The 27,110-nt window shown below is 37.7% G+C and overlaps 1 protein-coding gene across 1 annotated transcript in view; it reads left to right on the top strand.

The window, feature by feature from the left end:
* The window catches only part of COL3A1 (collagen type III alpha 1 chain), a 75,058-nt gene that overhangs the window by 22,163 nt on the left and 25,785 nt on the right, over positions 1 to 27,110 (top strand). Inside the window, exons 2-22 of the mRNA XM_034429189.3 lie at positions 2,064 to 2,269; positions 4,738 to 4,785; positions 6,712 to 6,828; positions 9,376 to 9,447; positions 13,150 to 13,218; positions 14,638 to 14,691; positions 16,421 to 16,474; positions 18,011 to 18,064; positions 19,149 to 19,202; positions 19,652 to 19,705; positions 21,259 to 21,303; positions 21,966 to 22,019; positions 23,015 to 23,059; positions 23,829 to 23,882; positions 24,286 to 24,384; positions 24,515 to 24,559; positions 24,671 to 24,769; positions 25,890 to 25,943; positions 26,109 to 26,216; positions 26,695 to 26,748; positions 26,884 to 26,982. Coding sequence (XP_034285080.2) covers positions 2,064 to 2,269; positions 4,738 to 4,785; positions 6,712 to 6,828; positions 9,376 to 9,447; positions 13,150 to 13,218; positions 14,638 to 14,691; positions 16,421 to 16,474; positions 18,011 to 18,064; positions 19,149 to 19,202; positions 19,652 to 19,705; positions 21,259 to 21,303; positions 21,966 to 22,019; positions 23,015 to 23,059; positions 23,829 to 23,882; positions 24,286 to 24,384; positions 24,515 to 24,559; positions 24,671 to 24,769; positions 25,890 to 25,943; positions 26,109 to 26,216; positions 26,695 to 26,748; positions 26,884 to 26,982 — 1,538 coding nt within the window. The remainder of the gene's footprint in view (positions 1 to 2,063; positions 2,270 to 4,737; positions 4,786 to 6,711; positions 6,829 to 9,375; positions 9,448 to 13,149; positions 13,219 to 14,637; positions 14,692 to 16,420; positions 16,475 to 18,010; positions 18,065 to 19,148; positions 19,203 to 19,651; positions 19,706 to 21,258; positions 21,304 to 21,965; positions 22,020 to 23,014; positions 23,060 to 23,828; positions 23,883 to 24,285; positions 24,385 to 24,514; positions 24,560 to 24,670; positions 24,770 to 25,889; positions 25,944 to 26,108; positions 26,217 to 26,694; positions 26,749 to 26,883; positions 26,983 to 27,110) is intronic.

Genomic DNA, 27,110 nt, shown 5'->3' on the forward strand with positions numbered 1-27,110 from the left:
ATTTTTAAATAAGTATTTAGGAAGAATTCCTGATTTCCATGCCCCTTTTATCTGAGCAAGTTGAACCTGTTTATATTAAAATTCTATCTACTGAATTCCAGTGACTTCTGTTATGGAAGCCAATGTAGTTTTGAGCTGCACCAACAGAGGGTCCTCCTCATAGCTTAGCTTTGCTGTTCTTTGTTTTTCTTCTCTCCTATTATTATTATTATTTTCTCTCATTCCCTTTTACAAATAAGAAATGGAGGTTATGAAAGACTATTTTAGTCATTTCCTGATTGGGGTCCGGTGTTCAAATTCAACATCTTCTCTGCCTGATAACTTGGACTATAGTAGAATTTAATCATAAATTTCTTAGTTCTCCCTTGCTGGTCATAGAAAACATAAACAATCTGTTGTTCTTATTTTAAAGATCATAAAATTGTTTGGAATAAGTTAAATATAAATCTTGGACCTTATGTGTTAACCATGTTAAACTATAGTGACAATAAAGGGTAAGCATTGGTTATAAGTATATTTAAATGTTAATCTAAGAAGATATATATTTATACTACTTTCATTCTTCAGTGAACATCTGCATTTCAGTGTTAAGACGTTTTATTATCTCAAGCTCAGTGTCTTTAACCACTAAGCCATCATGCCCTCTTATTAGCATTTTTAACAATGTGGAAATGATTAAAATGATTTGTGTCAAGATGGTTGATCTGAAAACCTCTAGTCTTTCCTGAAGGGTCACACACAAGATTAGTGCACCATTTCTATATAAAGGTATTAAAGTAATAGTGTTAAAATCTGTATGTATGTATGTCGGCTAGTATTCATAGCTTTGCCCAGGCGAAGCTATTTTGATTTTGATCTTTAATCTTTCAAACATCTTTTCTGATATCTAATCTTCCCAGCTATATAATAGCTTGTTATCTGATCATTTCCAGCAGCAAAGAGCAGGCAAAGCATGTGATGAGGCAGCCATTGCAATCCACCTCAGATAAAATTTATTTATTTTGTGGATGTTTTTATGATTTTCATGTTTTTAAATTGTTTTATAATTTTAGAATTGTAAGTTGCCCAGAGTCACATGCTTGAGTTGGACAGCTATAGAATTTGATAAAAGAAAGAAAGAAAGAAAGAAAGAAAGAAAGAAAGAAAGAAAGAAAGAAAGAAAGAAAGAAAGAAAGAAAGAAAGGGCTATCACAAAATGATGAATTTCTATCTGGTTTCTTCCTGAAGAAAGTTCATCTGTGGTGATCCAGAGATAACCCTTCTCAAATGGATTTCATTTTTGAGGAGGAGCTCTTCCTACCCTTGACAAGTGAAATCTATCTATCCATCTATCCATCTATCCATCTATCCATCTAGCTATCTATCACTTGTCATCTATCATCATCTATCATCACCTATCATCACCTATCTATCTAATTTAGAGACCACCCATCTAACTGGCAGCACAACATTGGGCCGTGTGAATCTTGAATGATCTGGCCCCATTGAGCTAAATGGTGTGAGTGTCCCTCTCATAATGGTGCACAGTAACATGAGCAAGTCTAGACAAATCTGCATCTTCTCTAGGAGTATATTTATTGCTAGGGAGCCTGGCTGGCTCTCATAGCAATGACTAATAAAGTCTCCATAGAATCAAGCTGAATTCTTGGTGACTTCATGCATGCTCATGTAGTTTTCTTGGCAATGTGGTAGACATGATTTGCCTTTGCCTACTTCCAACCCCTTTTTATATTCCCCAGTGTATCCCACAGCTCTGGCATTCTCTGGTGGTCTATCTTCCAAGCACTAACTAGGCCAGGCCGATTTCTTCTTCCAAGCCCAGGGTCAGCCAGGAGCTGCGACCAACTTGAGCATTATAAATGACAATGCATTTAATTTTATTCTCAAGGACTGACATGTTGAACACATTATAAATAGAGCATTTAGCAAGGTCATAATTATAATTTGCTTATGTTTTATTATTACTTGCTGTTCTTTTTTACTATGATCAATGTAGTGAAATCCAAGTAATTAATATTTCCTCTTTCTTCCTTTTTTTCCTCTCCTATCTATGTTTTTCCCAGTTATTTTCGGACAATGCAGCCACCTTGGCCAAAGTTATTCTGATCGAGACGTGTGGAAACCAGAACCATGTCAAATTTGTGTATGTGACTCAGGAACTGTTCTTTGTGATGACATCGTTTGTGAAGACCAGGAGTTACAATGCATAAACCCAGAGATTCCATTTGGAGAATGTTGCGCTGTTTGTCCAAATCCAACAGAATTACCTGTAAGTTCCACATCTGGATTTACTTGTATTTTCAGACCGTTTCATATCAACATCAATTCTGCCTCAGTGCTTAGATGTAAAAGGGTTCCATCCTCTTGATTTCACAAGATACGCTTAACTTTAAGAGTCAAATCTTTGGGGCTTGAACAAGATGGTGCAGAAGCAGAGTGCTATTGTTTTTGAGCTTAGCTGCCCTAAATATTTTGGTGCTCTTTTCAAAAGATTTGGACACTGAGTAAAAGAATGAGATATTAATGTAGGAAAGGGCTAAATAATCTGAGCTACAGGAGAACAAAATCTCCAGCATGCTTTTTTCCCATAGATCTACAGTCTATTATCTACTAGGGGACAAATGTTGTCAGTAGAAAGAGTCACAGCAGAAAGAATTGCTCTTCCCCTTTCTGCTATTCTCCCCCTCCCTGTCTCTCTTCCAACTTTTCTCTCCCCATCCCAACATCCCTATCTATATCTTTGTGTCTCTTCCAGTTAAGCAGATTGCCAAGGGAGGGACACACTGATTTTGCCAAAAATCAGAACTGCTGGAAGACTTTTCAAATTAGACTAACATCTGCATACAATCTGTTTTTGAAGGCTGCAGGTTGCCCATCCCTGCTCCAAAACCACACCTCACAATCCAGCAGACCATTTCATGGAGGCCCAGGAAGGTTCACATCCTTCCTTTTTGTATATAACAGAGACCTCTGTCCTTCCTGAACAGAATGCAAAGTGCCAAAACATCCTGCAGAAAGTTGTTTTTGCAAGCCTTTCCAACCAGGGATCAACCAAGGAAGTCTCACAGCAATCTCCCAAGAATTGCTCTTTCCACTTTCCCAATGGAAAGATGCTGCTAATGGTTGAGCATTTCAAAATTGGCCTGGACCTGTTATTTAGTTGAATGCCTGGCATGTATTATGAATATTTGCTCCAGCCAAAAGACGTGGATCCAAAGAACACTAAACTCAGTCCCAAGAGAAGACCCAGCTTGTCCACAATTGATTTGCCAAGAGTGAAATTCAGCTGGAACTCTCCCATAATGCCTGGATGGTTGGAGAGAAGTTCACACAGAACACTTGGTTTCTGCTAGTTAAACATGTTTAAAATGTTTGAGTCAGATGTGAGTCAAGAAACTTTTGTAAAATGGAGTATCTCTGTCCATTTTGGCTGTACATGCATACTTTTAACTTAAGTTATGAAATAATTTCATAATTATTCATATCTTTTATATATCAAGATGTCTCACTGCTTCTTTCCTCACAGTAGTTTGAAAGTCTTGTGTTAATTTTATTCAGCTATTAAAATAAAAGTAAAGTCCTATGCCCAGGTTAACATATATGGGAGTAGATTTCGCTGAATGCAATGCATCTTACTTCTCAGTAGATATATAAAGAATTGAACTATATAGGCTTCCCCAACCAAGTGTTTCTCTTTTTTTTCCCTTAAGTTTTAAGTTTTTCTGTAAAAATACAGACAAAAGTTAGAAAACCAAGAAAAAAGAAAGTGCAAAGTGCAAAAGAGAGAAAAGTGATAACTTCTGACTTTTTTTAGTGCAGCAAAATAAAAATAGCTCAAGCTTTTAACTTAGAATAACAGAGTTGGAAGGGACCTTGGAAGTCTTCTAGTCCAACCCCCTGCCCAGGCAGGAAACCCTACACCATTTCAGACAAATGGTTATTCAACATCTTCTTAAAAATTTCCAGTGTTGGGGCATTCACAACTTCTGGAGGCAAGTTGTTCCACTGATTAATTGTTCTAACTGTCAGGAAATTTCTCCTTAGTTCTAGGTTGCCTCTCTCCTTGATTAGTTTCCACAAATTACTTCTTGTTCTACCCTCAGGTGCTTTGAAGAATAGTTTGACTCCCTCTTCTTTGTGGCAGCCCCTGAGATATTGGAACACTGCTATCATGTCACCCCAAGTCCTTCTTTTCATTAAACTAGACATACCCAGTTCCTGCAACCGTTCTTCATATGTTTTAGCCTCCTTTCTTTTAGATTTCACAACATTTCAAGTCATTTCTGTAATAAAATCATCAAAGCCTAAATTCAAAGTTTTATCTTTTTTTAGTTCTGAAAAAAAGTTTCCAAATACAAACAAAACTAGGTAAATTCTTCCCTTTAATTAAAACTGTTGGTTTTGCCATCTCTGCTAATTTCATCATTATTCACTTTTTCATTCTGGGAACTATAAGATTATAAGATTCTCACCATTGTCAACATATATAATAACAAAGTCATGTTTTTTCAAGTTCTTTGTCCATCAAACCTAAAAGGAAAACATCTGGTACAGGGGTGAAATCTACTTACCTTCCTTACCGGCTCAGAAGTGCACATGCCTCGTACCAATATATCCATTTCATTTCACTCATTTGATTACATCTTTTGTTTTATTTGAAATTCTGGTTAATTGTTTTAATTTGCATTTGTGTTATATTTATTGCTCAGCCTAACAGCGTTTTCTTTTCCCTTCTAGTCTGATAAAGAAGTAGTCCAGGGCCCCCAAGGTCCAAAGGGAGACCCCGTAAGTTCAACTAATGTGTTCCTTTGCTTGAAAATAGAAATGTTTGAAAATACAGTAAGGATGGACAGCTCAATCTGCCCTGTTTATGCAAGATATATTTGTGACGTTCCATTAACAACAACATACATTTGGTTTTTAAGGATTTTGTTTTCATTCCAGAAAAGGCATGTTTTAGTACGTGCTTCAATCCAATAAGTTTATTTGTCTGGATTGAAGCACATACTAAAACATGTGTTGTTCTAATATTGGTCCCTGCTTGTATTTTAAAGATACAAAGAAGGCTGAGTTTCATTTTCCCACTTACCAGTTTGTTTTGGAGGTACTGGGATTTTTCCATATCATACTACCTTTGTCACAGGGCATTTACTTTGACTGCTCATGAGATAGTTTTTCTGATTTTCTTATTTCTGATGTGAAATAAGGCAATTGGCATGGACATAACATCAAGTGTAGCTGAAGTAGAAGGACTGATAATGTATCAATTCCAAGACAACAAGTTAATGACTTGCCTCTCTTCTTTTCTACTCTACTCAAGGTATTGTAATCAAGTGGCAGCACTACCCTTGATCTTTCATTGCAGCAAGTACATCTCCGCTGCAAAATTGTAACCATCATGGTACAAATTACCCAGTTTTCTATCTCTCCTAGTAACATAAAGTTTGAATTACCACTACAATGTAAACTGATGCCATTCACCATGAATCCTTTTTTTAATGATTCCTAAATTGACTTGGGTAGAAGATGTTTTTGGACTTCCTTATGGTTCTGAAGAAGCTGGCTTTTATCGGTCCCAGCTTATTGGTCCTACTGAATTCATTACCTGAGTCAAGCACTGATTCTATTTCTTCACCAGACTCTTTTGGGAAAGAGCTAGATGTCATCAGCATTCAGTTGACATTTATTCTAAAATGCTAAATGCTATGAGATTGAGGAGAAATCTATGAGTCAAATGACCTCAAGGCTGTTCTGTAGAGAGTAAGGAAGATTATTCTTTACAGAGTAGATGGAAACAGGAAGGCTCCATTGTCCAGGCAAAAGAGGCTAAAGCACTTTTTAAGTCCAGAATGTCCAGGTAATATTAGGAAGTGGCTCAGGAGTATACCTCCCTAATTTACTGAACTATAAGGAGGAGGAGGAGGAGAAGGAGAAGGAGGAAAAAAAGGAGGAGGAAAAGGAGGGGGAAAAGAGGAGGAAGAGGAGGAGGAGGTACAGCACAATCATACTTGTAAAATTTATTATTAAATCATTTTCAGTAAAATGTTTTAGCCATCGTGTGGAATTGATTTCAGTCTACTAAATAGGGTTGACATGTTTCTCCCGGACTAAACTTAACAACATCTTTGGAAGGACACTGTAGTTGTGGTTCGCGGACTCCCTGGGGGCCCACGATGTCATCACAGGGGGTCCGTGAAGACTTTAAGAAATGTTATGATTTAAATTTTGAGTTACATCTTGGGGGTCCATAGTGAAGAAAAGGTTGAGAACCACTGCACTATAGCATTGATATCAAAGTTGCTGAAACATTCAAGATAATCAATGGGATTGCACTCCTCCTTTATCATTCCCAGTAAAGATCGTCCAAATGACCAAGCAATTTCAGTGCCAAAACCAACCCTAAACCCAATTGAAATATATCCAGAAAATGAGTGGATCTGATTAGTCAGTACATATGAGCTGATATAACAGAAAGGGCAGCTGTAGTATCCTATGATTAAAATGATTGCATTGATCCGCTATCAAGGATCTTAGCTCCCCAATTACCTATAGTTAATATAACTATATTGGAAGGGGGGGTGCACACATGCCTAGGACCTCAGTGTCGCAAAATTCCTTTTGTTTAGCATTCCATGCATTGCCTAGATGAGAAACCATTTGAGTGTGCATTATATTCATTTTTTTCCATGTTTCCCCTAAAATTATATTTAGGGCTCACCTGGTACTCCTGGAAGAAATGGATCCCCTGGTATCCCTGGCATGCCAGGAGACCCTGGTCAACCTGGCCCCCCTGGAGTCTGTCAAAATTGCCCAAGTTTCAATGGAAATGTAAGTAACATTCTCTCTGTCATCTTTTCTTTTGCTAGTGTATAAAAGTTAATCTGCAATGCTTGGCATGTCATTGGTTCAGAAACACAAAGGGGTTTTTTTTTTTAAACTTACGGTAAAAGATGAATTAGATCAATGTTTTTTCAATCTCAGTAACTTTAAGATGCATGGACTTCAACTCCCAGAATTCCCCAGCCAGCATGGCATGGGGAATAATTAGATGAATTATTTCTATGGCACCCCTGCAAAAGTTGGAATGAACAAGGCAAGAATCATTCTGGGTGGCAAAATCTAAATGTTACATGTTTGCATGTATATAGCTTGGCAACCAGGTTTACTCTCACACGTTCTGTAGATAATACCATATGTTACTATAATTGTCTGTAGTTTACTAAAGAACTAGTTAATATAGTATATAAATAAATTTCCAAATTTATGAAGACATGGAAAGAGGTGTTCATAGCAAATCTAAATTAAAGGAAATAATCAAAGAGATATTGCTGTGGAGAACTGGAGAAGCAGTCAACCTGTATGTACCCTGTACTTCAAACCTTGAGAAATCCGTGCTTCTGGCCTCTCAGTGATTCTGAACCAAATTCAGGAAATGACTTACTGTGTGATAACTATTATGAAATATTAAAAAGTAGTCAAAACAAATTCAATTAAAATTTGTCATTAAAAACATTTTGAATATATTCCCTCCAGATTGATATTGTATAATAAACTTGAAATGGTACCTCCAATTAACAGGCTGTAAAAGATTGAAGAGTCTGAGAAAGAAGTAGGAAAAACTTTAGCAGCATCCAATCTGGGTTGGACACCTGGACCAGAGATTTAGTCTTCAAAGCTTTCGGAGTCATGTTAGAAGCCAACCTCAGGGAACTTCTCTCTAGTAGAGTGTATACTTTGGGCTATTCTGTGTTTTGGTATTCATAAGGTGCCTGGTTATAATATAGTTTTTTAGTTGTTGATTGGGATGTTGATAGCTGTTGTTCCCTTGTGCTGTCAAGCCCTTGCCACCTAAGTACTTGATAAACTGGTGGTAAATCAGCACTCCTGAGAACAGATGAGGGGCCATTTCCCAGGCTTTAATCACTTCCCTGACTGTTTTTGTGCCTGCTCATCCAACAAATTTAGTATCTGCAAAATTGAATGTATGTCCTTGTTCATTACAATGTGAGGCTACCAATGAGTTCGGGTCTCATCTGACCGCTTGTTTGTGTTCTTGCAATCTGGTGGTTAGCTTCCTCCCCATCTGTCCTACATAGTCACAGAGGCAATCCATGCAGGGGATCCAGTAGATTACATTGGAAGTATCTCCCACCTCAAAGCAATCTTTACAATGCATCATTTGTCCTCATATGGTAGCCTCTGGGTGGTGTGCAATGCCCACTTCCCGATCTCAAAAGATGCATTTTATTGCTTCCGAAGTGTTTTTGATATATGGCAGAGTGTGCCATTTAGTTGGTCTTTACCTTGTTTCTTCCTTTCCCACCATGTTATACTGACATCTTGTAACAAATGCTTGTGGGTACCCATTCTGCCTGAATTGTTCACATGAGTACCTGCTTTCCAGTTGTTTAGCTTTCTGGGTATTGCAGTGGGTTCGTACCCTGCCATTCCATTTTCTTCTCTGTTGACAAGCACGTCTAAAAATGGTAATTGTCTAGCTGTTTTGTCCTCTGTTGTGAACTGTATGTCTGAGAAGATGGAGTTCAATATGGTAACTTTAGCCACAAACTACCAATGAATCAGGGAGGAGTTAATTAGTAGCTTACCTCATAAACAGCAGCTCAGTCTGTGTTGCAAAAGGCTTGGGAAGATTTTAAAATATTGAAAGTGATCCCACCTGAATGAACTCACTAATAAATAATGGCTGGGAGTTCCTATTGCGATTTCCAGCATGCTGTATCTCACCACAGTTCTTACATTAAAACTCCATGCTGAAGTTAATATGACTTTTGCTTTCTAGAACATGTCCTACGATGCAAGGCTTGACACAGACTGAATTGGAATTGGAAAAATTCTACCTTTCCCCATGACTTTCTCTAAACTGGTATCCTATACCCCTTTCCAGCCAACCAATTTTTCACATTTCTTCTCATTGTACATTTGGACCTCCTCAAAGATTGACATTATTTTTCTCAGCAAAGCTTGATCTCATTCCTGGAGGAATCTAAGTGGAAGCCTTTGGTCACCGAGGTGGAACAATTTCCAGCATCCCCAGCCACTGTATCTAATGGTGGCAATGCTTTGGTTCAGCAATAACTGGAATTATTGCTCACAGATTTTCCACCCATTGCTCTGTCTCTTCTGTAACTTTCCAAGCTGTTGGGATGTAAAATGCTGGGGCTTATGTTTCCTATTATAAACCCTTAAAATAATTGGGGTTTGATTTATCCACCAGTGCATGAAGGTATGACCTGTGATTCCAAGCTGAGCTGATTAAGGGATGGGTATATATTGTGTGTGTGTTCCCAGTGTATCAATTGCTGACCTATTCATTTCTAACAACTACTTCTCTTTTCAATTTGTTTTCTACTGCAGACCTATTCTCCTCAGTATGACTATGATGTCAAGGCTGGACCAGGCCCAGGCCCAGGCCCAGGCGTTATAACTGTAAGATAGTAGCATGACCTTTATGCTGCTTAAATGGTTTTTCAAAAAATTGGTTTTTTTTTTCTTTTCTTGCACAGGTTATCTAGCAAACAAATACTGATTTATGATTGCCTAAAACATAACTGGATTAAAGCAGTATTCTCCCTTGGAATTCTGATTAGAGATACTCTTCGGAACCTCTTATCAAACCAAAGATTTCATTGATGTTTCTGCCTCACATTTTTGTTCCTTTTCCTTTCTACATTTTACAGCACACCTTCAGCTGTTTTTGTCACCTGCTTCTTTGTTCCCATGTGTTTCCTGCAATGTTTGCTCTTCCAATTCTTTTTGTCTAGATCTTTCTCCTCATTTTTCTCCACTGCAACAATTTTCCGGGCTTTAATTGCACAGTATTTGCTATTTCCAGAATGCAGATATCAATGGGTAATAAATCAACTTGCTAATTGTTTAGCATTCTTTTCACAGAAGGAGAGCTTTTTTGATTTTTTAAATTTGCAGCCTCTCTTAATAATTCCACATGATGTTCCAAAATAAAGCTATGCTCTAACCTGGTTGCAAACACCAAATCAAGGCTAAATGAGGCAATTTAGGATTAAAAAAAACTCAATTAACTTGGGATGGTGCCTCTTATATGTTGGTCAATCTAGGCACAGGCTTTGAGCTGGATTGGGATGTTGTAGAAGGTAAAGAGAAGGATTGTGTGAAGGTGTTTTGATTTTTAGAAAAATCACACAACTCATCCTCAGATAAATGCCTAAAAAGTAGAGAGATCATAGAGAGGCACCTACATTTTTCCATGGTGGTATCTTTTAATCACCTGGACCTTGAGTAAGCTGCTGAGTTTTTCTACAAAAATAAAAAGCAGCATATAAATTCTGTTCACAAGCAAAAATTAAAGAAAGCAAATATTTTGACAAAATGTAAAAATGTATGTATATATGTGGATGTGTGATATCTGCATAATCTGTGAAAAGGGCAACTGATCTCATGCTGGGCTATTAAAAGTGCTCACAGCAGACTTTCCTGGTTGTCTACTTCTCTCCTATGTTGTCCATTTGCTACCGTGTTATGAATCATGAAATTCATTTGTCTTCTGTTCCTCACAGAGTTTTTCTACTTTCAGTCCATCCGTTCATCCATCCATCCATCCATCCATCCATCCATCCATCTATCCATCCATCCATCCGTCATAATTCATTCATCTGTTTCCAGTTGCTCACCATTTTTTTCCTTCTCACAACTTCTGTTGTTTGTAGTCTACCGCTGGCTTCTGCATCTGAGATGTATGAACCAGAAATGCCTTCTTCTTTCATGTCTTTGGTTGATAAGTATCTGAGAGGTCCTGGTTTTTCCATGGAAGGGGTTTTGGGGAATGCATGGCCAGAAGGACCACAGCAACCAGATGCCTTCCAGATATGTTGGACTGCAACTCTTGTAATTTCCAGATAGCAGTGAAGTTATTGAATTTGATATTAAATATCACTGCAGAGAATCTAGCAGAGGAAGACATCTATGGTCATATCCTTCCAGTGGGACTGTATTTAAAAAGAAAAAAAATTAAAAGACCCAATATTGATTCTTGTTTATATTTACTATAGCTTTTTTTTTTAATGGATCCAAGAATATGTGATTGCAATCAAAGGTCCTTCTCCTGCATTTCCCCTTTATAAATCACTTCCATTGGGATTAATGGAGCTGTTTGCAAACTTCAAACTACCTGAGTTGTTGGGCATATAGGGCTCTGGATGAGCATGAATGTATGGAGTCCTGCATATCAGAGGTCTCCAACCTTAGCAATTTCGTGGACTTCAACTTCCAGAATTGTGGAATTCTGGAAGTTGAAGTTCACGAGACTTACAGTTGCCAAAGTTAAAGACCCCTGCCGTAGATGGTTCAACAGAGTTACACCATAATTCTAGGGCAAGCAATGACTTTTAATATTTCATTGCTTACCAAGATACAATTGCTTAACAAGAAGAGATGAGAGGTCTAATCATCTAATGAATCCTAATGAGTTATAAAGCTACCTTACAAAATGAAATTAACCCATTTTTTTTCACCATAGCAGTTCACTGGAAGAAATATTTATTTGCCCTTACATCTCTTATATCACTGATTTCTTTCTTTATTATTTTTAACTAAACTGTAATTCATAGAAACTATTCCAGCTCTCAAATATATATATTATTTGTGCTTTAAGAAGCCAACAGGTTTTAATCTTTTTTCCCTGAAACAATTATAAATAATGAATTCTCTGTTAGTAGACTACTTAAAGTATAACTACATAAGCATTTGGTGACAAGATGTAGGTTTAGGGCTAAATATCATGTATCTGGCCTACACATCCCAATTTCTATTAAAATTGTATGTTTTCAATAAAAGTGAAGAGAGCTGGATATTTATTTAATGAACAAGAGTGAACATCTTGCAATCTTATTCATCAAACCATACAGCATCCTTGCAGAGAAGTTGGATATGCATTTTTAAAACAAGATATAGGGAAATAATATGTAGAGAAAAGAAAATGGCCATATTACTACTATTCGGAGAGACAGAGGGAGAGTGATGTCAAATAACTCATGTACCTTCTTCCTAGTGCTCAAAGTTCATAGCCTTATACCCATGATGGCGAACCTATGGCACACGTGCCACAGATGGCATGCAGAGCCCTCTCTCCAGGCACGCCAGCTGTCACCCCAGCCTAGCTCCATCAGCCATGCATGCACCTCCTGCCAGCCAGCTGGTCTTTGGGTCTCTGCCACGCATGTGCAGGGGCGGGGCCTTCACCAATCTCCGCAGTTTCTCCACCCCGGTGCACTCTAGCTTCTTCCTGCATACCTGCTGCCTGTGCCTTCCCCCATCTCTGGAGGTTCCATCCTCCTCAGATGCCTCTTTGTGGCAGAAATGGAGAAGAAAGATAGGGCGCCCTGGGGGAGAAACTGCACAGATCAGGGAAGGCACAAGAGGCAGGAATGGAGGAGAAAACCTGGGCATGCTTGGGGGAGAAACTGTGCAGATTGGGAAAATCATGGGAGGCAGGAATAGAGGAGAAAGCCTGGGCACGGGGGGAGGGGAGAAACTGTGGAGATCACGAGGCCCCCTGTGCCCGGTTTTGCACCTGAAAAGCTTCCTGCACCAACATGGAAGCCAAAACGGGGATCGGGGAGCATGCACGGGGGGGGCATGAATGGGGGGGTGCTCGCATTGTATTTTGTTGATTGAGGCACACACACTTTGGGCACTCAGCACCATAAAGGTTAACCATCACTGCCTTAAACCTTTCCAATGAGACAAGCACAGTCCCCAGGTGAGGAACTGGTAACTCTACTCAGGTCAACCAGGGATATGTTATCTATGTCTCACTTCCCAGAATCCATAATTAATCACAGGCAGTACACAAATGAACTTGGCTTACCAAACAGAACTTTCTATGGCATCCTAATGACTGGTGCTGCCTTGTTCATTGCTTTGTGTGTAATGAGTTATTTTTGTCTTAACACCAGCCTAGGGAGCGAAAGCAATTGAAACTGAACTGAAATGCTGATTTAATACTAGAGTGGTTCAAGTTAAAAGCATTTCCACTTTTCACATAACCAGCTTTTGTTACAGTATACACACTGCCCTTTGCACTCTATTTCAATACAGAATTAAACATTCATTTTATCTGCAGTTCATTGCATTGTTTTTCAATCTTTTCCATAGGGTGGTGGCTATCCTGGCCCACCTGGTCCTAGTGGCCCTCCTGGTCCTGTTGGTCAGCCAGGTTCACCTGTAAGTATTTGTCGTTTCTTTTTCTGCTTCCAAGTTATATTTCATATTGTTGGTTAGTTGTGCTAACCATGTCGCTAATAAAGGCAAGAATGTGCATTAAACTCTAAAGAACATTGTCTGAGCACAGCAAAGAACAATACATTCTGTAGCCTTCTGCTATTTAGTAGGGCTGCTAAAGATATTTTGAATCAATACATTTTCTTAAAGGCTGTCTTGTAGCATAGCTATTAAAGCACCAGCCCTTTTCAGGAATAATGAGAAAAAATACTCTATAATACCCAGTTTGAGGTTTGAAAAGATGTTGGACATTTCAAGTTTTCAAAAATGCCTTAATACCACCAGGGTGCAAATTATTTTTTCCTTAGCTGAGCAGTGCCAAAGGAGGAACTCTTTGTGATAGAGGACTAGAAAACAGTTTAGCACTACACAAACTAGTAAACATTGTTCCATTGACCTCCCTAGGAAAGAAGCAAAGTGGATGCATTGGCTTCCATTATTAAATGAAGTCCTCTCTAGCAGGGGTGGGTTCTACTTACTTTTACTACTGGTTCACAATGGGGCCGCACGCTCTTCTGCACATGTGCAGAAGCGTTCTGATGACATTGGGGTCGGTGGGCGGAGCCTCCCGCCAGTTTTACTACCGGTTCTATAGAACCGGTGTGAACCGGGGGCAACCCACCACTTCTCTCTAGTAAATTTAAGCTTTGGAATGTTGAATATTTAAAACAAAATAGGGTATCCCATCTGGCTTACTGCCAAACTATAGACTTTGTTTTAAGATAAGCAGAATTCAGAGGTAGGGAGTGGGGGGGGGCTGCTTTTGAAACAATCTTGAGTTCTAGCAAATGCCTGCACAAGTTCCTGAAGTTTTCTTGGCAAGTTTTTAGAAGCGGATTGCCATTGCCTGCTTTCTAGACCTAAGAGAATGTGAGTGACCCAAGGCCACTCAGCTGGCTTTTTTGTGCCTAAGGCAGGACTAGAAATCACAGTCTCCTGGTTTGTAGCCTTGTTGCTACATCAAACTGGCTCTCATCATGTTCAATTCAGATATAATGAGAAGCAATTCTAATGCAGCCCACAGGACAGGATATCGGGGGAAGGCTGATAGTATAGTTATGGCTACTATCTTGAGCTTTATTACCCCCATCTGGTGGACACCCCTTCCATAGGAGGAGGAAGGAGGACAAAAGAAACAAAGAAAACCAACATTCCTTTATATAGTGCTTTGTACAAAAGAAAGCAATTACTTATAAGACACATTAAATTATTATATGCACAAATGAAATAGAATGGATTTGTCTGGTCCAATTCCCTGTAGTTCCTAACAATCTGATTATTAAGATAGTGGAAATTTGTTCCATCTGATTGTGGATATGGTATACAGTGATCTAATGAAAGCAACTCATCTTTTTTCGTTAGGGATCTCATGGATACCAAGGTGCACCTGGTGAACCTGGGCAAGCTGGAGCTCCTGTAAGTATCAATATTCCTTTCTGCAGATCTCATACTAGACAGTATATCATATTGTAAGATAGGCTTGTTTGTGTGTACACGTGTTAGTTATCCAGTTTGAAAAGTAGTTTGCTTCATGAATTAATGAAAACATAGGCCTCTTGGACTATTGTGTTGTTTAGAGGTCATGGACAACCACCCACACATATGCAAAACTGTGTTTTAAAAGCTGCAGTTGTGTGTGTTTACCAAGGAACTTTCTAACAACATGCAAGAGCTTTTTAGAACTATGATTTTAAAAGCAATTCCAGACTGAGAGCAGATGTGGCCTACAATGGTTTGGATCTAAATATGATAGGGCAAAATTCTGTAAACTCCATCATGCCAGGTAAGAATGGGATGAATATCTAGTTCCATCCTCTCTACAATCCTGTTTCTGAAAATGTGCCTGGTAGATTGGAGAGTTTTCCAAAAGGCTGTGGTGCTGAGTACATCTGGAAGAAGGATGATATGGTGAAAATCAACTCTTCCATAAGTGGAACATTCTGCTGGATATCAACTTTTTGTTTGGAGTAGATCAAATCAGGAATAAACCAAATTACTACCTTTTTTAAAAAAGAAAGTATATATGTTTTTAAATATATGTCCCCATAAGAAAAAATATCATTATGTAGCAGAATATTGTGTTATTCTATACTTAATTAAATAGAACTATAATGAGACAAAAGTGCCTCCTCAACAGGGCCCGCAGCACTGTGATAAGATATTTCATATTCAGTGGCTGAACCAATTTATTTTCAAGAATTTGAAATATGGGAAACATGTGAAATTATTTCCAGTATTTGGCTATTGTAAAGCTAGTTTCTCTTCTGAGATAGTTTAATTTTTCATAGCTTTCACTCCACCGCATAACCCACAGGCTAGACCTGCATTAGTAGGTCTTTAAAGAGGAATGGCTGTTTAAGAATCTGCAGTTTTCAGATCTCTCCTCATAGGAGCACTTGAAGGGGTGTTTTTTTTTTTTCCAGACAGTCAGACAAAAAAAATGCAATGTAAAATAAGGATAAGAATAGGGAGTGGGGCTGTGGGGGTAGGCTGTTTTCTTTTGTTAATAGGGCATGTTACAACTCATCCTGGAATGGGACAGTAATTTTTACTACTACTCACCATTTCTCAAGAAAGAAGTGAAGATGTCAGCATGAACACACTGTGTTCTTCTGTTCCACAATTTCATTCACCAAATCCTCAAAAACAGTTTGAAGAGAAACTGTAATCACTTTGCAGATTTGGGGGAGTGAAACAGGTAGAAGTATAGAAAGATCATATCCTTGAAATACTACCAAAGCCTATTATGTTGCATAATTAGCAAAATATTTAGCTTGTTTGTTAAAATCTCACATATATTTTGACACTGTTGGAAGAGAAAGTGATGTATAAAATCAGCAACTCAATCACTTTGCAATGGCCTAGCAACCCAGAAAATGTACTTCCAATACATTTTTATAATTTGGGGAAGGAGGATATGCCTTCCAATCAGTATTTGCCATTGTCTTCTTCCTAGGGCTGACAGACAATGACTGAGCCCAGGTCACCCAGTTGGCTTTATGCATAAGGAGGGACTAGAACTCACAGTCACCTGGTTTCTCTGAGAGCTAGTTTGGTGCTTTAACCACTATACCAAAGTAGCTCACACAAAAAGGAAAGTATCTGTTTATCTTTGGTTTTTATTTAACTTTATTTTACTTTCCAGGGTGCTCCTGGCCCCCCCGGAATGATAGGACCCCCTGGACCAGCAGGGAAAGATGTAAGTTTTTGATTATCAATACATGAATAAAAGATAAAGAGATTTTTTGGCATATCACTCTAAAAATATATATAGTATGAATGATATAGTTGCAGTAATTAAAGGCCCCTTCCTCTGACTTAAACCTTTTGGGGGGGTGTCACAGGACACTTCAACATAGAAGGTCGCCTAATACTTAAATGGAGATTTTGAAGGGTGGGGGGAAGAAAAGCATTGCTTGAAGAGGAAAGAGTGATAATTTTTTTAAATTATTCTACTCATATGCTGGATCCAAATGTGATTTTTCACAGATTTTGGCATCTTGATTTTGATTGATATTTCAATTGGATATTTCAATCCAATTGACCAAAGCTCTTTTATGTATTTACAGTACAGTGAAGTAGAAATCAACTAGTTTCCATCCTGTGAGACAAAATTCTAGATTTTTAATGTTTTTTTCAAAAAGAGTGTTTCTTTAAAAGTTGTTCTAAATTATTATACTGTAAATTGTTTGAATTGTTTGTATCCTAGCCTTTAGACAGCTTCTCCCATGAAAAGCAGGTTAAAGATTTAATAATTAGATTTCGTTAAAGACATACCTAAAAAAATAAGGCCTGTTGGTTAATGAGCTCCTGCAGTGCTTAATCTTTTTCCATTAGGAAAGTCATATTTTTGCTCTTCATAATTGGAAGGGTTCTATTCATTCACAAAGTTTTCAGATCTATAAAAGGCTTCTGCTGTCACAAGAAGGAGAGGTGATTTTTGCGCAATTTTCCTCAGAACGCCTTATTTAGATCATATCATTCTATGGGGATAGAGAAAAATGCAAAAAAGAACATTCTGCTAATACTATAGAACTGTTTTATGAATAGAATCCTAAGTAAATTGCAATGAGATCAAACCAACTAAATCAGCATCATCTCATTAGGAAATAGAGAATACTTCAGTTGAGCAAACACTCTACATATCGATACATATTTCTGGTTAATTTTTGTATGGTCTGTCATCGGTGAATGTATTTTGTTAGCTTTCACTACTCATATATAAACTCATAGCAATCTAGAACAGGGGTCTCCAACCTTGGCAACTTTAAGACGTGTGGACTCTGAATTCTGGGAGTTGAAGTCCACAAGTCTTAAAATTGCCAAGATTGGAGACCCCTGATCTAGAACACTTTCCATTCCATCATACATAAAATTGCTAGATGATGTAATGGTCAGTTTTCTGATTGAAAATGGTTCAGGAGATAGTTGTATAAACAACCACTTGTTAATTCTTTCATTATCAGTCAAAAAACCTGCCAGATTGCCTGTGCACTGAAAGAAAACAAGAAAGATTTTGTCTGGAGGTCTACTGAAGATATCTTGGCTGTGGGGAGGAAATATTCCAGTTGCCCTAATTCTTGAAAGGCCAACCAGCAGTAGCTCCTCAATATATAGCCAAAGCTTCTTTTCATCATTATGTGTTCTTATTTTCCAGTCCTTCTTAGAGTGACTATAGAATATGTGTGTCAGTGTGTCGGTGTCTATGTGTAGTAATTGTATATTGTGTTTTCAGGGAGAATCTGGAAGACCTGGAAGACCTGGAGAACGTGGATTGCCTGGCCCTCCTGTAAGTAAACACATTTTTTTTAATTTTAGGATATGTTGGAAACTAACCCTAAAAGGTATTAAGCCTTTTGAGAAACTCCATCGTGTGTATGTGTGTTTATATCCCAGCCAACTCCATTTCAATCACTTGTGTGATAAAATTATGTTGTTATCCTCCTACTGCATCCTTCACTCTATTATTTCATAATTTAGGGTTGATGGGAAATGGCATGTTGTGGCATCCATCTCCACCCAGGCATAGTCCCATCCACCACCCCCTCCCCAATTAAGAAATGCACAAATAAATACAAAAAATGCCTTCCCATCTGTGTGATCTAACAATGAGGTTACAAATAAGGTATTTTGTTTTGTTGAATTTATTCAGCCATTTCCAGATCTCCTATGTTCTTGCTTCACTTATAAGATTTATGTTTGTTTATCAATGATATTGATTGCTATTGCTAGTTCTATGGCTATGAGAAAGTGGTAGGTTTTATTCCCAGTTGTAAAAATAGCCATACCATTGCAGTCTTTCTGGGCCTATAACTTTCTTATATAGCTTCCCTGCCATTTCATTAGGTAGAAAGTGAAAACCTAACTGAGGGTGCCACAGCAATAATCTGAAAGTTATAAATCAGAAGCAATCAATCAAATTAAACACTACTGATAGCAGATGAAGCAGAGGACAAATAACATGAAATCACATCCTATGGCAACTTCTTATCAAAGAACAAAATCATAAAAAAATGTAGTGACATCCATGCTTTGTGAAAAGAGCAGATTCTTTCTGCAATCAAAGCTGAGGAAAATTGTTTTTAGATCTATTGAAAAAGAGAAAGTCATGGTATGTCATCTAATTAGATGACACCTTGTAATTGAATATTCAGAAATAATCCATTCCAAGGGTCAGGTTTTTTGAAATATTGATGTATCTTTTGTATTCTGAAGTATTCCTCCTTTTGGCTTTCTCTGGCTTGATTCCCTTGATAATTCCTCAGTTATTCCATTAGCCATGCTTAAACTCTTATGCTGTTTATCATTTCCTGATCATCATAATCTTCCAATGCAATTCTTCTCATCTTATTGTGCTCGCTCTCTTAATTTAGGGCCACAAAGGTCCTGGTGGAATGCCTGGAATGCCTGGAATGAAAGGTCACAGGGTAAGTGCTCAACCTCAAATATTCTATCATAAAAAAATGGGGGATGATATCAACACGGCTAACTCTGCTTCAGGCTTCTTCAACTTAATGCTCTCCAAATTCTTTCGATTAAAGCAATCTCTATAGAATTCTGGTGGGCATTTATCAGAGTTGAGGTACAACTCATCAGGATGGCACTATGCTGGAGAAAACTACAATAGCAGATGGAACACGCATGTTACAGTCAGAAACTTTTCTAAAGGAATTGCTGAAGCAAACGCAATGAACTTTAGCTGAGTGGGTTGGGGGAGCATGAAGCAGTGAAGATAGAAAAATTAGGGATCATCCTCCTTTTACAAGCTTTAGATATAGCCAAGGAGACATATAAACATTCTGGAAGTTCAGTATTTTGATTTAGGAAATTTTCTACGTGTCATTCATATATTATTTCTTTTTTTCTTTGCACAAAGGGTTTTGATGGAAGAGATGGTAGCAAAGGTGATGCTGGTGCTCCTGGTCTAAAGGTACCATTTACATTTATTACTTGTGCAGAAGAAGACAGGCTTAGTCAGATAAAATTCTTCTTTTGAAGATGTTAAACAGTGCAGTCTCTTGGGCTTCTCAGTTTATTTACCTGCTGGTCATATCCAGACTGAACTGGATCTGCCTTTTTCCCCCCCGGTAATGGCTCTCCCATTATGTTCATGTTTCACTTGCAATCCCCACTTCCCTTTCTTTCTGTTTCTCAGCCAAGAGGAAAAAAGTTGTTGCCATGGTCATCTGAATTGGTGGGGGGGGGTTAGGTGGGTTACTACCTCTGAGGTCAAACCTTTTCTTCCAGCGTGAGATACCTAAATCTGATTTACCCAATTGCCCCTGAAATAGCAGGATTATAATCTAAATTCAGTTCACAAAATTTATAAATATATGTGTCAGAGTTCCAAGTAACACCCCCAATGAAAGAAATCTGACAAAGAGGTCAGACAATATGACTTTTTAATATATTTTTTTGCCCATTTATATTCTCTGTTAGTAAATATTTCTGAAGGCTTCCTTATACCCATCTGTGAACAATGAGAAGAAAGTAGTTAGATATTAGCATTGGGATTCCCCTCCCTCCCCCCCCCCCAACTTCTCAAAATAAAATAACCATGTTCCATCCCCAAAAGTTGATTTAAAAGAGATCAATAAAATATTTCTTCACTTAGAACATATTTAACAAGATGATGGACAATTCTGAAAACAAGACTAATTAAACTGATCCATTAGGGATCGCTAGTCAGAATGGCCACATAGTACCTCTAATCATAATTTCACTCTGCTTTTGGCTGCTAGTTGTTGGAAATCTTATGTTCTTATTAAATTGAGTTTGATAGAGAGGTACATTTACCACTGCATATTGAACTGTCCTAAAAAAAAATCTTGTACATACCGTTTTTTTCTTTTCATGAGGTTACTCTATAGACAGATGCAGTAACATCATCCTCATCATTTGATGAAGAAAATAGGTTATCTTCAATTACTTTGTCTCTTCACTGCCCATCACATTATTTCCAATAAGATCACTGTTAGGAAATTGGAAGTTTGCTTGTTTATTCGTTTCTAAAGTTTGCATGCCACATTTTCATTGATAAAAATGATCTCCGTAAGGAGAATTATACGGTATATATATTTTCAGCTGGTGCAAACTGACCCTTCTTCTTTGTACTGAACTGGTCTGATGCAGAAAGAGATTCAAATATGGAAATTTGCTTTAGAGTGCTTAGGTTCTTAATTGGGAATAGGAATGGGAATATTCATCATTGGCCAAATGTAATTAGACACAAAAAATTTGTCTCCCGTGCGTAAACTCTCAGTGTACATACAAACAACAAAGTGGATCATAAATCATAAGATACAATCGTAAATCATAAGACACAAACAACAAGTGATAAATCATAAAATACCAATAGGGGAAGGTAATAGGAATGATGAGAATATGAGAAAGATGGGATTAGGACAATGATGTAAAGGTGGTTTGCTCAAAATGTGGAATGATAAAGACGATGTATTGACCAATATTCCCTTTATCACATAGGGTGAAAATGGCCTTCCCGGAGAAAATGGATCCCCAGGACCAATGGTAACTTTCTGAAGAATATTGTAGAAAATATGTGGGAGAAAACAACAACAGAATTATCATAAACCTGGGATCCTTTTACTCATACACATGGAGAAAAATCTAAAGAACTCTGTGATAATCTATTAGGTAGTAAGTAATAAGGAAACAGGTTTACATTTCCATTCTGATTGAAGAAGTACATGAAGTTTTATCACATATGTAGTTGCAATTAAGCTTAGCAATAATAAAAGTATGGCTGAGCTGAGATCCAAATAATTTTTTCAGGATACTCATTGGTAGTACCAACCCTGGGGATAAGATTATGGACACCTGAGGCAATTATAAGTATTTGCCTAATTCACATACAACGCTGGAATGGCAATGTGAACTCTGAAACAGGTCCCATTATTGCACTTTCTGATTTTAAATTAATCTTCCTTGCCTAAATCACTTCTGATCTGAGGAAGTATAGAAAGAACTGATTTAAAAATAAGAGAAAGGGGGGGAAATCATGTTACATATGAAACATTCATTTCCTCAATTGACTAATTTGAACTATGATTGATCCAAATCTTATGATTCATCTGTAATGTTTTCTTTAATGAAGGTTTTACAGCTGTCCCTTCAGTGATGAATGATTTGGGTTTGCCCTTCATTCTCTAAATGTTTTGTATGTTTCTTAGGGACCCAGAGGTCTGCCCGGTGAAAGAGGACGAGCTGGGCTTCCAGGAACTTCAGTAAGTAGCTGGGTGAAAGTTTAATATAAACTCTTATTATCATTGCCAATTTTGATCCTCTGGTATAGATTATAGACTTTAAGAATCCTGGAAGGGAGAAGATAATGGAAGTCAATTTTGTTCAGTGTTGGGTTTCAAATTTTTTTACTACCGGTTCTGTGGGTGTGGCTTGTTGGGTGTGGCATAGCTTGGTGTTGGGCATGGCTTGGTGGGCGTGGCAGGGGAAGGATACTCCATTCCCACCCCACTCCAGGGGAAGGTTACTGCAAAATCCCCATTTCTTCCCGATCAGCTGGGACTTGGGAGGCAGAGAATAGATGGGGGTGGGGCCAGTCAGAATTTTTACTACCGGTTCTCTGAACTACTCAAAATTTTCACTACCAGTTCTCCAGAACTGGTCAGAACCTGCTGAAAACCCACCTCTGATTTTGTTGTACTTTCTTTGGTTTCTCTGGGTTGCTCGGGCAAAATCAGTCTTTTTGGAGACATTTTACAACTCACTTCAGGGACACAACTTTGCCATTTCTGATTCTATTGTTTTCTAGCAGTGTGTTGTCCATATTTATAATTTGGTGTATAAAAACCGGGAATTTTTGTTTGCAATTTTTGGCTCTTATGTGTTCCTCCTTTGCCTCATATTTGGCTTGCATGCTCCAATTCAAAAAAGACTATTAGAATATGATCCCAGTTGAAGAGATTTAGTGATAAGACATGGAATCTTTTTCACAGAACAGTTCTTTTTATTTTAAAAAAAATGTAATTAGATAACATCAGGTTTTTCCCATATACTGTATATTTTATTATGTACATTTAAGATGTTAGGGTTCCATATTTAATTATCAAAGAACTGTGATATCTATAAATAAATGAGTTCAGAGCAGTTATGAAAGGTTATAGATCATTCATTATTGTAAGCTTTGTGATATTGCTTAGTTATTTTCAAAACACCACAAGCAACATTCATTTGTTTCTAATCAATTCCTTTGTATTTTCAGGGTTCTCGTGGTAATGATGGTAGTCCTGGAGCAGCTGGCCAACCTGTAAGTATATCTCTTCTTTCTTTCTTAGGTATTTCCCATCCCTTTTCAGATTTCCCATACTGAAATTCTTGGCTGAAGTACAAATTATGGTCCGTGGATCACCAAAATCCCATTTGAAACTTTATACTTGTTATATTTTATACCATAACAACAACCCAAACCATGGTGAATTGGACTGAGAAAGAGTGACTGGCCCAAAGTTACCCAGCTGGCTTTCATGTGTAAGGTGGAATTAGAAGTCACAACCTTCTGATTTCTAACCTGGCACCTTAATTGGGTCTTAAATAATATTTAAAATAAAATATTATTTTCAAATATTATTTCTCCCACCTATCCATTAAAAAGATCAAGGTCGCAAACTCTTGAGACCTGGACAGTAAATTTATAATGTACACTACAATTTGCAAATAAGGCAGAGAAAATGAAAATCCAGTGCTTTTGAAAAAAAAGAACCCTATAATAAATTAGCAAATAATTAGATTTGGATGGAGGTTCAAGAACTTTGTCATTGGTCACCTTATCTTGGAGGCTCCACAAGTCACCCCAAGAACAACAAGTCATATAACTAGAGATATAACGGTTTCCACACACAGGTTCCATGTGTTATAGATGTCTGTTTTACAACACAATTTTACATTGGTTGGCTCAATTACAAGAGCCTTTTTTTCCCTCTCATTTGAATATGATGTAATACCAAATAATATTTTTTTTCTTTAAAGTAATCATTGATAATTTTCAAGTAATCATATCTCTCTTCTATTTTCTTCAGGGTCCACCAGGCCCTCCTGGACCTACAGGATTTCCTGGTACTCCAGGTTTTAAGGTATTTACTATCGCATGTATAAAAAGAGACAGAGATTAAATTAACACTCTAAAAAAAGATGTTTCATATATTAGCCTATGTTTGGTATATATTCCTTCAAAGGGAGGAAAAGAAGCCACTGTTACTGTGGCATATTGACGGGCACTGCTGATACATCCTTAATTCTTTCTACCTTCTACTATTCTATCCTCTGCTAGATACCATTCTATGCACAGTGCATCAGCACTGAGAATATTTGAGATTTCATTGGGATAATGCTTCTTCTAAAGAATATTCATTAACACATTGCCAACCTCTTCCAACCACAAGAGATAATCCACTACTACCTTAACCCCAATAAAGTTCTCCAGCTGCCACATATTATCAATTTGATTGATCTAACTCTCTCTCTCTCACTTCACAGGGTGAAACAGGTCCTTCTGGTCCGGCAGGCTCTAGTGGACCTCCTGGACCAAAAGGAGATGCTGGTGCCCCAGGCCAACCTGGTGGTTCTGGCCCTCCTGTAAGTATATGTTCTTTATAAAATGATGTGTCAAGTCTATTTTAGATTTTAGTAAAGTGTATTTTAGTAAGATCTTAGTATTTCAAAAAAAATACATAACCTAATAAAAGCTATTATCTTTTGTCAATAGGGTCCTGGAGGACGTGATGGAAATGCTGGTGCCAAAGGTCCTCCAGTAAGTGTCTCAGGCAGAATAGTAAATGCCATTGCATTTTCCTAAGTAATGTGCATGTTGACTCAAATCATTCCATGGTATCTTTCTTGAGCACATGTTGGTTTTATCCAGGGTGCTGCTGGAATTCCTGGTGCTCCTGGTCTAAGTGGAGCTCGTGGTCCTCCTGGTCCTTCTGGGACTAATGGAATCCCTGGACAAAGAGGTCCATCTGTAAGTCATCAGCATGTTATTTTTTTATGTTATTATTACATGAAAAATGAATTCAGATACACACAAAATGTGCCATGTTGTAGAAATCTGCAAAATGTCTTTTGACAGAAGGACATGATTTGGGTAGAGGGAAATAACTCCTAGGTTTCAAATTTTTTTTTTCCTTCATTTTTTTTCAATATGTGGAGATTGTCAACTTTTTTCTTCCTATTGTATAATTTTGATAATCTAAAACATGAGAGAGCCAGAAGGTCCAAATATTAACTGTAAGAAAATATTTTAAGAGAATTACATGCCGAGTAAGAATTTGTAACATTTATAAATGATCTCAGAGAGGAGGGGCAATATACATGTCTCCTCATTTATATATTGAGGCAATAAACATGTAAGTGTAGATCAGATATTCACTCTGAAACGCCTCAATTTAAAGAAGCTGACTTGGATCCAGAGGTAATGTTCAAGTAATATGCTCACTTGTATATCTGCCTCCCTGTAACATTCAAAGGGGTTTCTATGCCCCATGTTTCCATTTTTGTGGAGTTTCCTATCTTCTCCTACAAGGAGAAATATACTAGAATAGCACTGAGTAAAGGACTAAAATCTGAACAAGGATCCAGAAAGGAAGTAGGATTCTACCTAAGCCTCTGCAAACTAGATACAAGCTTCATAAATCAAATCCAGCAAAAGGCTTTCTACTTTTTTTTGCTGGGTAAAAATAATATAAAATGGCCTTCTATACTGGCAATATAGAACAACAGCCAAAGAACATTGCATTGTTTATCATCTTTAGATTATACACATTTCTGTCATAGACTGATTCTGTAATAGCTGTCTCAAAACATCTTACGTATTTGTATGCCATCTTCATTCCCATATCAATATCCCCAATTCTCAATGACATCTCACTGTGAGAAATCTATCTAGTGCTTGCAGAAGAATTCACAGAGTAACAGTATTGATTCACATTCTCTTTGTGCACACGATTCTTTGGATCCAATTTCAAATAAACTCTTGTCTTTGATTGTAAGCAAGATTCTAATCTACTACCAAGATCTGTGTTTGGTGGGACTGAACAAATCAGATTTGACAAGACAATTCATCAGTCTTGTGTTCTTTTCAGGGTGAACCTGGTAAAAATGGTGCAAAAGGAGAGCCAGGAGCAAGAGGTGAACGTGTAAGTATTGATTTATACAACTGTAGTAGATATGGGTGGGACAGGCCTGCCCTTTTTACTAAAATAGAATAAACCTTAATTTGAAAAGCTGTATTGTTCTGTTAAAAGTTTATCTCGAATGACACTAGTTTTATCAATGACTGTTTGATGGCATTTTGTTATAAGGGTGAAAATGGCACCCCTGGTGGTTCTGGTCCTCCAGGAGAAGAAGGCAAGGCAGGAGCACCTGGTCAACCTGGTACCAATGGCATACCTGGAGCTGCAGGAGAACGGGCAAGTAACAAGTTCATTTTAGACAGGAACACAAGGCAACCTATGGTAGTCAGCACTCCTTTTCTAGATACGTTTGTGCCTAAAAGAGATTAAAGTGATGAGATTATGTACTATTTGTGTACATCAGTTATGTCTATATTGCTAATCAAACCAATGGGATTATTCAGAAGAATTGGAATTAAAAGCAGTATGATGGTTGTTCACCAGAGAAATGGCAATGGGATTGTTAATGTTGATAGACAGAATTATCTTGTTATCATTATTTTTCTTCTGCTACACTCTAGAAGCAAAATTTCAGTTTGTTAACAAGGATATAATCTTAGTTATTTTAGTCATTAGATATCAGAATAATCGGACATGTGAACACAAATTTAAAGTATGCATTGACTTCTCAACTTCATTACTATGTGATATACCTACCATTAGAAATTCCTTCATGAGTTTTTCAATAAAAATGTCTGTGTTTCTCTTTTTTCAGGGTGCTCCAGGATTCCGCGGTCCTGCTGGTCCGAGTGGACCTGGAGGTGAAAAGGTGAAGAATATATTTCTTATTTAGAGTTTTGGTTTCCAAAGATATTTACTACTTTTTGTTCAGGTCACATTATGATTTGTAATCCCCTTTTTCCTTCATATCCTTGTATGATCATATTGTCCAATGTCATTTAAGGGGGCACCTGGTGAGCGAGGTGGTCCAGGCAGTACCGGTCCAAGAGGAGCTCCTGGAGAACCAGGACGGGATGGCAGCCCTGGCCTTCCAGGAATGAGAGTAAGTAGAAATTTCCTGGATGTAGAATATAAAACTCAGAGACATTATTAGGAAAGATGCTACAAGAACAAAAAAAGACCAATGCATTCCCTTATTAATGATCAGATTCCATATTTCCAGATTGTAAA

The sequence above is a fragment of the Pantherophis guttatus genome, chromosome 1 (genome assembly GCF_059756535.1).
Source record: "Pantherophis guttatus breed Tessera chromosome 1, ASM5975653v1, whole genome shotgun sequence".
NCBI lineage: Eukaryota > Metazoa > Chordata > Lepidosauria > Squamata > Colubridae > Pantherophis > Pantherophis guttatus.